General features: G+C 49.7%; 1 protein-coding gene across 1 annotated transcript; it reads left to right on the top strand.

Moving 5' to 3' along the window:
• Positions 1 to 1,220: 1,220 nt before the first annotated feature.
• Positions 1,221 to 2,156, top strand: LOC140918256 (olfactory receptor 51G2-like). Its single transcript, XM_073362255.1, has one exon. It carries the CDS (start codon positions 1,221 to 1,223, stop codon positions 2,154 to 2,156), a length of 936 nt encoding a protein of 311 aa, XP_073218356.1.
• Positions 2,157 to 10,087: the final 7,931 nt, after the last annotated feature.

The following is a 10,087-nucleotide window of genomic DNA, read 5'->3' as shown; positions in this document are numbered from 1 at the left end:
CTAACCATCAGAGGAGTGAAGTTTTGGAATAGCCTTCCGAGGGAAGTAGTGGGGGCAAAAGATCTATCTTGCTTTAAGATTAAACTCGATAAGTTTATGGAGGAGATGGTATGATGGGATAACATGGTTTTGGTAATTAAATATTCATGGTAAATAGGCCCAATGGCCTGTGATGGGTTTTTAGATGGGGTAAGATCCAAGTTACCCGGGAAAGAATTTTCTGTAGTATCTGGCTGATGAATCTTGCCCATATGCTCAGGGTTTAGCTGATCGCCATATTTGGGGTCGGGAAGGAATTTTCCTCCAGGGCAGATTGGAAGGCCCTGGAGGTTTTTCGCCTTCCTCTGTAGCATGGGGCACGGGTCACTTGCTGGAGGATTCTCTGCTCCTTGAGGTCTTCAAACTACAATTTGAGGACTTCAATAGCACAGATATAGGTGTGAGGTCTTTTTTAGGAGTGGTGGGTGAAATTCTGTGGCCTGCATTGTGCAGGAGGTCAGACTAGATGATCATAATGGTCCCTTCTGACCTAAATATCTATGAATCTATGAATCTATGAATCTATGAGGCAATGAAACACGTTTATAAATAGCTTCAGTGCAGGACAGATAAATACAATGACAGTTTAACCCATGCACTTGCCATGTGTTTACACACATCTCATGATACAATGGGCCACACTCCGAAGTGTAGGGCCAGAAAGATTGTCTGTGGGAAAGCCACAATTGTAAAATCACACAGCGCTCAAGTAAGCTGTGGAACTCCCAGCCACCAGACATCAGTGGGGCCAAGACTTGAGCAGGATTCAAAGAGGGACTGGATGTTTATATAGAGTAATTAGAGTAATGAGGATTGTTTCAAAATTTTTTGGATGGGCTCTAAACCTTCCTTATTTACACTGCACTATTTGTCTAATTAGTGAGTGTGAGTTATTTCAAACCTGCCTATTGCAGGGTGTCTTCCACTTCCTCTGAAGCATCTGGAACTGGCCACTAGATATTAGGCTAAATGGGCAATGGGTCTGATCCACTCTGGCAATGCCTATCTTCCTATTTGTTATGTAATTCCAAGACTATATTTTGGTGATCTTCCTTGTACTCCTGGGAGTCTCTAGACTTCACTGAGAGCAGAAAGATATCTCATTAAATCTTATCTAGTCTCCTGTCCTTTTTCCTTTTAGGAAGGAAAGTTCAGAACTCCTCGGACCTGCCCAGGACATTATGTTAGCTGTCAATGACACCAAATTCAATGCTGCAGTGTTCCTTCTCACCGGCATACCAGGGCTGGAAGACTTCCATCTCTGGATCTCTATCCCCTTCTGCTTAATGTATGTTATTTCCATAGTAGGAAATTCAGTCATTCTGTTCATCATAAAAACAGATCCAAGCCTCCACGAGCCCATGTACATTTTCCTTTCCATGTTGGCCGTCACAGACCTTGGCTTATCGATATCCACCATGCCCACGACACTGGGTATAGTCTTGTTTAACTCTAGAGAGATCAGCCTCAATGCCTGTTTTGCCCAGTTGTTCTTCATCCACTTGCTTGAATGCATTGAATCCTCCGTGCTCTTGCTGATGGCCTTTGACCGCTTCATCGCGATCCGTGACCCACTGAGATACGCTTCTATCTTAACCCTGCCAAGAATAGGAAAGATGGGACAGGTGTGTGTGCTAAGAGGGGTGGCTGTAATACTCCCACTCCCTATTCTCCTTCAACGATTGCAATATTGTCGATCCAACGTCCTCTCCCATTGCTATTGCATAAACCAGGATGTCATGAAGATGGCTTGTTCGGATATCAGAGTGAACAGCATCTATGGCTTGTCTGTTGCACTCTTGACGGTGGGTCTGGACTCGCTGCTCGTCTTTCTGTCTTATGTGATGATCCTCGCAGCAGTGCTGAGCATCACATCCCACGCGGAATGTCTTAGGGCCCTGAACACCTGCGTCTCCCACCTCTGCGCTGTCCTGCTCTTCTACACGCCAATGATCGGCCTGTCTGTGGTACACAGATTCGGCGAGGGCTCTTCTCCCCTGCTTCAGATTCTCCTGGGCTATATCTACCTGCTCGTCCCACCCCTGATGAACCCAATTGTGTACAGCGTGAAAAGCAAACACCTTCGTGCGAGGATAATCAGAGTGTTCGTCAAGTGAAGTGTCAGTTCATCATCCGGTTCCAGCACTGTTGACATGGGAGATGAAAAATACAGGCCACCTATTCCATCCTGGACCCTTAAATCTAGAATGACCTGAACTACTGATCTCCACTACGCAGAGACAGGTTCAGACGGGGTCTAAGGCCTGAAGCAACTGGAGAGCGGTTGATGAGGGAGGACAGTGCACAGGGTGAAGGAGACCAAGTCAGGCAGCAGCATTTGAAAAGTGACTTTGTTCTTGCATAGCCAGGGGAATGGTGGGATGTTGTCCCATAAAGAGCTGTGTCGATCGCTGCTCCAACCTCAGAATTCTTATAGATACAGTCAATAAAGAGAAGGGATGTGGATGTTGTTTCCTATTACACCCGGCCTTTCCCTGTCCCGTCTGTATTTAAACATTCACAGGCCATGAAAAACAATGCAGAGGTGTTCTGCTGTCACAGTCCTGGCTCTTCCCGAAAGATCTGCATGCTGTGTGATCTAGGGGGGCTGCACCAGCTGTGGACAGAGGCTGTTCCAGGGGCACCCTTCCCCCACGACCTCAGCCAGGTGCTTGTGACTGAGTCACGTCGGAGACATGATTAAAGCAGGAGCCGCCGGAGAAGCCATTCAGGCAAAGCCCCTAAGACCATTAACAGTTCTGCACACAGCACACCTCTGAGCGCACTCCCCATGGAGGCAGGGCAGAGCTTGCTATGTGAGTGAGGGCCTGACACACAGGAGTCCTGGCAAGAGACTCAGGCCCGGGTTTCCTCCTCCTCCTCCCCCCATTTGTGCTTCCCCAGCAATGAAAAAGAGCAGAAACGGTTCTCATCTCCCCAACAGAGTCACAGCTGGCTCCTATCCCAGCCCAGCCCATTCACTGTACGGTGACCACCTCTTCAAAATGAAAAAAGGGACAGAGGCAGGATCCCCACCCCTTCTGTGATGCTGCCCCTGCCCCTCTTCTTCCCCTGTGTGGCCCCACCCTCTGCTCCCCCTCTTCCCTCAACGCTCCTTCCATTCTCCAGGCCAGAAGCTAAAGCCAGGCTATGGTAAAAGGTGTCTGGGGAGCTAGAGCCACTGTCAGGAGCCCCGATCCTCCACCTGCACTTGATAGAGGGCTGTGGGGCCCAAGGGAAGCCCCCAGCCTGTGTTCCTGCCCCCCAAGATGCACTCCAGAGAAGAGGGAGAATCTGGAGCTCTCCACACCAGCCTTGGCTCCCGGGATAGCTCTTACCACAGCCTGGCAGGTGGCCTGGCTGTGGGGGCGGGGGGTGGAGCATCAGGGGAAGTGGAGGAGTAGGGGGAATGGCCTGGTTGGAAGAGATGGGACCGGGAGCGGTGCCTCTGCAGAAAGGGAACAGGGGTTGCAGCAAGCCTGAACCTATGCTCACCCCAAAAAGAAGTTTTGTGGGGGGCTCCTGCGGAAAGCAGAAGAATGGGGCTGGAGGGTAGGAGATCTTGTGTTTTAGAGAAGACTGAATTAATGCGACCCCACAAAGGGGGCTCTTGTTTTAAGTACTCCGGGCTGAGAGTAAATTATTGCACGGACCTTAGAGGGAAGGGCAGGGTGTCTGCAGGGCTGCCTCAAGCCACTAGGGGGCACTCTGGTGTGGCTCCCATCCCCAAGGACTTAGCAAGAGTGAGCTATGCACTTGAAAGCTGTTACCAGTGGGCAGAGTTTAGCTCAGCCCCTAGGCTGCTCTAAACCCCACTGAGGCAGGGAGGAGAACAGGCCAGCAAATCAAACCCCTCTAACTGGCTCCTTGCCGTCCCTGCTCTCTATGGCGAAGGCAGGAGCTCTGCTGGTGTAGCAGAGAATCCAGCCGGGCCTGTCACCGCTCAGATGGCTGGAAGGCTGGTCCTGTTGTCTGGGCACGGCTCTGCAACTCCAGTCAGCTGGGTTTGATTCCTTTGCCATGTGTGACTGTAGGCAAGCCCTGGGCTGTCTCTGACCCCCTGCACAGGTGGATAATAGCCCTGCCCTCCCTTACAGTGGTGGTGTGAGGATAAATACATTCAAGGTGCTCAGATACTCTGAGACCCTAAGATCAGGGCTGTGTCAGGGTTCCACAGAGCAACATTTGTCTATAAAAGGCCTCTTACCACAGCCTCCAGTGACAACTGGCTTCTGGGAAACCCCGTGACTCCAGCACTTGGGTGTCTGTGGCAGATGTGGGGGTGCTCAGGAGAGACAGTGAGGGGTAGGTAGTGGATTTCTGAGGGGAATGTTGGATAGTCACGATAAAGTCAAGCCTTTCAGCACAGTCACCAGACCGGTGTTTGCAGCCATTGAGGCAGAATGGGTCTAACTGCCAAACAATGGAGCAGCAGCCATGGGCTCCTCATCTTAGACTGTCTCGTTGGGCGAAAGCAGTCTCAGGGCAAAGGTCAGCTTCACACCTTCTCCCAGTAACATGGACATGGCTGAGCACTACGGTGGCTGGTCCCAGGCTCACACAGGTTTCAGCAAAGGCTGCTTCCAAAAGAAAGGGGCAAACAGATGGGAAGATACTGTCAGGGACACAGGGAAACTAGGCTGGGTTCGAAGCAGGGGCGTCATCATGGGTGGGCCTGGGTGGGCCGTGGCCCACCTGTTTAGCATCCAGGCCCACCCAAATCGGGGCAAAGCCTCCCAATCCACTGGCTGGGACTCCCGACTGCAGCTCGGTGTCCAGCTGTGTCCCTCTCCTGCCAGTCTCATGTGATGATGCCCTAGTCACCCAGCCCAAATGAGGTGTGCCTTGTGGGTGCCGGTCTGGGCCAATAGCATATTAGCAACTGGGTCTGGGCCAATGGAGCAGCCCCAGTCAGCTCCACCTACCCAGCACTCCTGTGGATAAGCAGGGTCCGAGCATGGGTGCTTGCTCTACTCCCTCCACCTGCCTCTCCTCACGGGGAGTGGGTCGGAGCATGGGAAGAGCGCAGGGGGGGAGTGGGAGAAGCCCCACCTGGACCCACTGGCAGGCAGGATCACTGGACAGGGGAAGTGGGTCACTCCCATTCATCCCAACCCTGCTCCCCTGCAGGAGTGCTGCGTAGGGGAAGTGGGACAATTCCCCCTGCCCTGACCCCACTAATCCACAGGAACACCGGGAGCAGCAAGCCCCCATACCCCAAAGCCACTGTCTGGAAGGAGCGGGGCTGCAGAAGGGGTGGGGAGGGACCCCCAGTTGTCCTGGGCCAGCCAGGGCCCCACAAATCCTGATCTGCCTCTGTGGGGGGATGCAGGCCCCCTGTCATTGCCTGCCCACCTGAAAGGTGGGCCCACCCAGTTTTTCTGTTCTAGCTACACCACTACTCCCAAGAAATCCTTGGGAAAGCCTGAGTAACTTAGCTTGAAGTGATACATGAGATAGATGAGTGTAGATATGTGACAGCTGCCTGTTATTTTAAAATCATTTTCTCTAATGCTTTATGTTGTCTGTTAATATAGCTACTACTTTTAAGTAGGCTGGGGGTGATTGTGTAGCTCTGGTCAAAAGCACCCAAATGGAAGAAACTGAGGTGTCCAGTCAGACCTGCTTGGTGATAAAAGTTTAGCATTGATGGGGTGTTGCTCCCAGCTCAAACAGTGGGACAATTAAGAACATAAGAACGGCCAGACTGGGTTAGCCCAAGGGTCCATCTAGCCTAGTATCCTGTCTTCCTACAGTGGTCAATGCCAGGTGCCCCAGAGGGAATGAACAGAACAGGTAATCATCAAATGATCCATCTCCTGTCGCCCATTCCCAGCTTCTGGCAAACAGAGGATGGGGACACCATCACTGCCCATCCTGGCTAATAGCCATTAATGGGTGACCCCAGTTCTTGTTTTATGAGAAGTAGTAAACAACACTTCCTTATCTACTTTCTCTACACCAGTCTTGATTTTATAGACCTCAATCATATCCCCCCTTAGTCGTATCTTTTCCACGCCGAAAAGTCCCAGTCTTATTAACCTCTACTCATATGGAAGCTGTTCCATACCCCTAATAATTTTTGTTGCCCTTTTCTGAACCTTTTCCAATTCCAAAATAACTTTTTTGAGATGGGGCGACCACATCTGCACTCAGTATTCAAGATGTCGGCATACCATGGATTTACATAGAGGCAACATGATATTTTCTGTCCTATTATCTATCCCTTTGTTAATTATTCCCTGCATTCTGTTTGCTTTTTTGATTGCTGTTGCACATTGAATGGATGATTTCAGAGAACTATCCACATGACTCTGAGATCTCTTTCTTGAGTGGTAACAAGCTAATTTACCCCATCATTTTCTATGTATAGTTGGGATTATGCTTTCCAATGTCCATTACTTTGCATTTATCAACATTAAATTTCATCTGCCGTTTCATTGCCCAGTCACCCAGTTTTGAGAGATCCTTTTGTAGCTCTTCGCAGTCTGCCTGGCTCTTAACTATCTTTAATAATTTTGTATCATCTTCAAATTGTGCCACCTCACTGTTTACCCCTTTTTCCAGATCATTTATGAATATTGTGACAGGGTCAAACCAGATGGCTACAAGAGAGTGGTCAAAGGTAGATACATTAGTTCCAGGTTAAGCAGGTCCCTTTTCCCTGGGTAAGATAACAGGGACCATTCCAGAACACTCAAGAACTTTCTAGAACTAATTAAGGCAGGCAGGCTAATTAGGACACCTGTAGCCAATTGGGAAGCTGCTAGAACTAATTAAGGCTAATCAGGACACCTGGTTTAAAAAGGCTGTCACTCCAGTTAGTGAGGTGTGCGCGTAAGGAGCTGGGAGTGAGAGGACGTACTGCTGGAGGACTGAGGAGTGCAAGTGTTAACAGACATCTGGAGGAAGGTCCTGTCGTGAGGACAAAGAAGGTGTTGGGAGGAGGCCATGGGGAAGTAGCCCAGGAAGTTGTAGCTGTCGCACAGCTGTTCCAGGAGGCACTCTAGACAGCTGCAGTCCACAGGGCCCTGGGCTGGAATCCAGGGTAGAGGGTGGACCCGGGTTTCCCCCAAACCTCCCAACTCCTGACCCAACACAGGAGCTTCCACCAGAGGTGAAGGTCTCTGAGCTGGTCCCTCACCCACATGGTGGATCAGCAGAAAATGCGGGGATTGTTCTTACTCTTTTTCCCCCATACTGGCCAGCGATGAGGTTATCTGAGTGAATGGCAGATTTGAGCCATGAAAGTGGCCAAACTGAGGGCTGCCATGAATCTCTGAGGCAAGCAAAACCCGCCAATAAGCGCAGGACCCACCAAGGTAGAGGAGGAACTTTGTTACAATATGTTGAATAGGATTTTCAGGCAGAAGAAAAAGAAAAGGAACATAAAAGACTTTTGGAGTTAAAAGAATTACAGATAAAAGATATGGAAACTCAGAAGAAAGCTGAAGCAGCTGCCCAACAGAGAATTTTGGAATTCAAAGAGCAAGAAATTGAGTCAAAGAAACTACCCAGGGAACTGCCAGGCAAAGAAATGAAGAAAGAAAGAGAAAGAAAGAAAGGACCTCGGCCAGCAGCAGCAGTTTTGGTGTTTGGGAGTGGACTCAGGGCTAGAGGCAGGGGATTGTAGTGTGGGGTGGCTCTTACCTCGTGGCGGGGGGAACCCTGTCTCCCTCTGGGATGCCCCTGCAGCTCTTAGAAGGAGAGGCCAGGGGGCTCCGTGTGCTGCCCGCACCCACAGACCCCACACCCATAGCTCTTATTGGCTACAGTTCCCCTGTGCGTAGGAGTTGCCGGGACCCATGGAGGTGGGTAGGGAGCCTGCCAGCCCTGCCAACCCCCATTCCCCAGTACGAGTGCCTCTGCCTTCCTCGCAGTTTGCCACCCCATCCCCTCCCCCTGAGCACCCCACGATTAATTAGCAGTATATAGCAAAAGTCATGGACAGGTTATAGGCCATTAATTTTTGTTTACTGTGCGTGACCTGTCCAAGACTTTTACTAAAAATAGCCGTGACTAAAATATAGATGGCTCATAAACAAAGACAATGGACCATGGAAGAGGTTAGCTTTCCTGTGAACATTTCAGCCAGCCTATCAGTAATGGATGCTATGACTCAACAGGGCATCCAAGGACATGGGAACAGACCACGTGATACTGAACTCCATTTTGGTACTTGTATTTTTCCACACACTGGACTGGGAACTTGTCTTGAAACAAAGGACAAACTTTTTTTCTCTGTGGAAAAACTATGTAAGAGGGAGAGTGACATCATTTCTTGGACTCACTCCCCACTCAAGCGACCTCCTTCAAACACCTGAGGAAGAAAGACTGACCTGGTGAAAATGATGTACCCAGGCTAAAGGGATTTCTAGCCTGCACATGGAAACTTGGTGGACTGCTTGTATTACCAGTCAGGGTGAGAAATTGATAATTTATATCCAATTGATCTAGTATGTTAGGCTTAGTTAGCATTTTTATTTATTTGACAGGTAATCTGCTTTGATCTGTTTGCTATCACTTATAATCACTTAAAATCCATCCTTTTGTAGTTAATAATTTTTTTTTATGCTTTATCTTTCCCAGCATGATTTGAGCAATGTGTCTGGCAAAAATCTCAGCTCTGTGTCCAAATGCTGTTGCATATCATTCCCACATCAATGGGAAAGTGATCTTTATTAATGAGCTTACACTATACAGGCACCTGTGCAGTGCAAGAGGGTATAATGCTGGGTTTAGACTCCAGCAAGGTTGAAAGGCGGGGGAGCTTGGAAATTGGCTGTTGTCTCCTGCCTGACTTTAACTTTCTTTTAGGTAAAGCACTCAGACAGTTCATTTGGGTGTGTGGCCCCACTTGCTGTCCTGCTGGGTGATAACAGAGATTGCAGAGCAGTGTAAGATTGGCCAGACAAGTGGGAGGGTTAAGGCGCCCAGTGGTTCCCATGGCTCCCAGACTACATGCCTGTGGTGACAATCTGTCACAGTGGTCTGTGTCACTAAGCTTCCTGCGTTCATCAATAATCTACATGGACTCCAGGGACATTACTGATGACCCCAGGCAGATGAGTATCACATACTACCTCCTCAGCCCCCTCCACCTTGTACAACGCCCCCTTAAGCAGATCCTGTGGGCAGTGGCTACTGTGGCAGGCCCTGGTAGCACATCTCTAAGGAATCTGTGCTACCACCGGCCTGGAGAGGGTCCTAGAGCAGGTGTGCAGGCACCGAGATCATGGGTAGGCCGAGCTGGAAGTGGATGACTGAGATCTGTGCATAGCTTTGGATCCTGGGTCCCTCTTTTCATTCCTCAGGGAGAAGGGATGATCCAAGGGATATTTCCATGTTGGGAGCCTTGTGGAATCTCCCTTCCCTGGCCTGCACCCTGCTTGGGCGAAATCTTGTCCTATATTATATTGTTTATTATTATTATTATTTTATTATTTCATTTCAGCAGGATCACAGCTGTGATAGCATCATCATTACCACGCAGCCACCCCCAATGTATCCATTTGAAAAATCTGAACCACACAAACAGTGATGGCAAGCCTGTATTCCAGGTATAGACTGTCTAGCAGGTCTTGCACTACAGTCCAATAGGGTAGCATGACTACGCATCCCCTGTGATTTGTCCTCCTGCAGTTTGCCATTGGCCGTAGTGGGGGTTAAAGCTGGTGCACACAAAGCCAAGCAGCTGAGTTTCCCTGATGGCCAAGTGGCCCCCAAGGGGTTGTTCAAGCATGTTTCATAAAGACAAATCCCCCGCATCTGAACAGATACTGTCTCCTGCCTGTGCAAACTGTCTGGTGACTCCTTGTCCCTTAGGGTGAAGACCTCTGGTGTCAGCAGCTCCCCTTCTAGTAGGAATTGGGTATGTTGGCAGGTTCCACTATCTTTAAAATGCGAAGTGAAGGGGAAAGGCTGGAAGCTGTTTCCAGTTGCAGATTTTCTGTGCAACAGCAGAGGATTCAGATGGGCTGTCGGTGTGTCTCAGTGACAGGGGCTGGAGGGCAGGCAGCGCTAGGTAGCTTGGGAACCCCTCCCCTAA

The sequence above is a fragment of the Lepidochelys kempii genome, chromosome 1 (genome assembly GCF_965140265.1).
Source record: "Lepidochelys kempii isolate rLepKem1 chromosome 1, rLepKem1.hap2, whole genome shotgun sequence".
Taxonomy (NCBI): Eukaryota; Metazoa; Chordata; order Testudines; family Cheloniidae; genus Lepidochelys; species Lepidochelys kempii.
Note: the sequence above shows the minus strand (reverse complement) of the source record. Positions and strands in the feature narration are given on the sequence as shown.

Coding starts and splice junctions, on each gene's coding strand:
- LOC140918256 (XM_073362255.1), top strand. CDS start 1,221: ATGTTAGCTGTCAATGACACCAAATTCAATGCTGCAGTGTTCCTTCTC.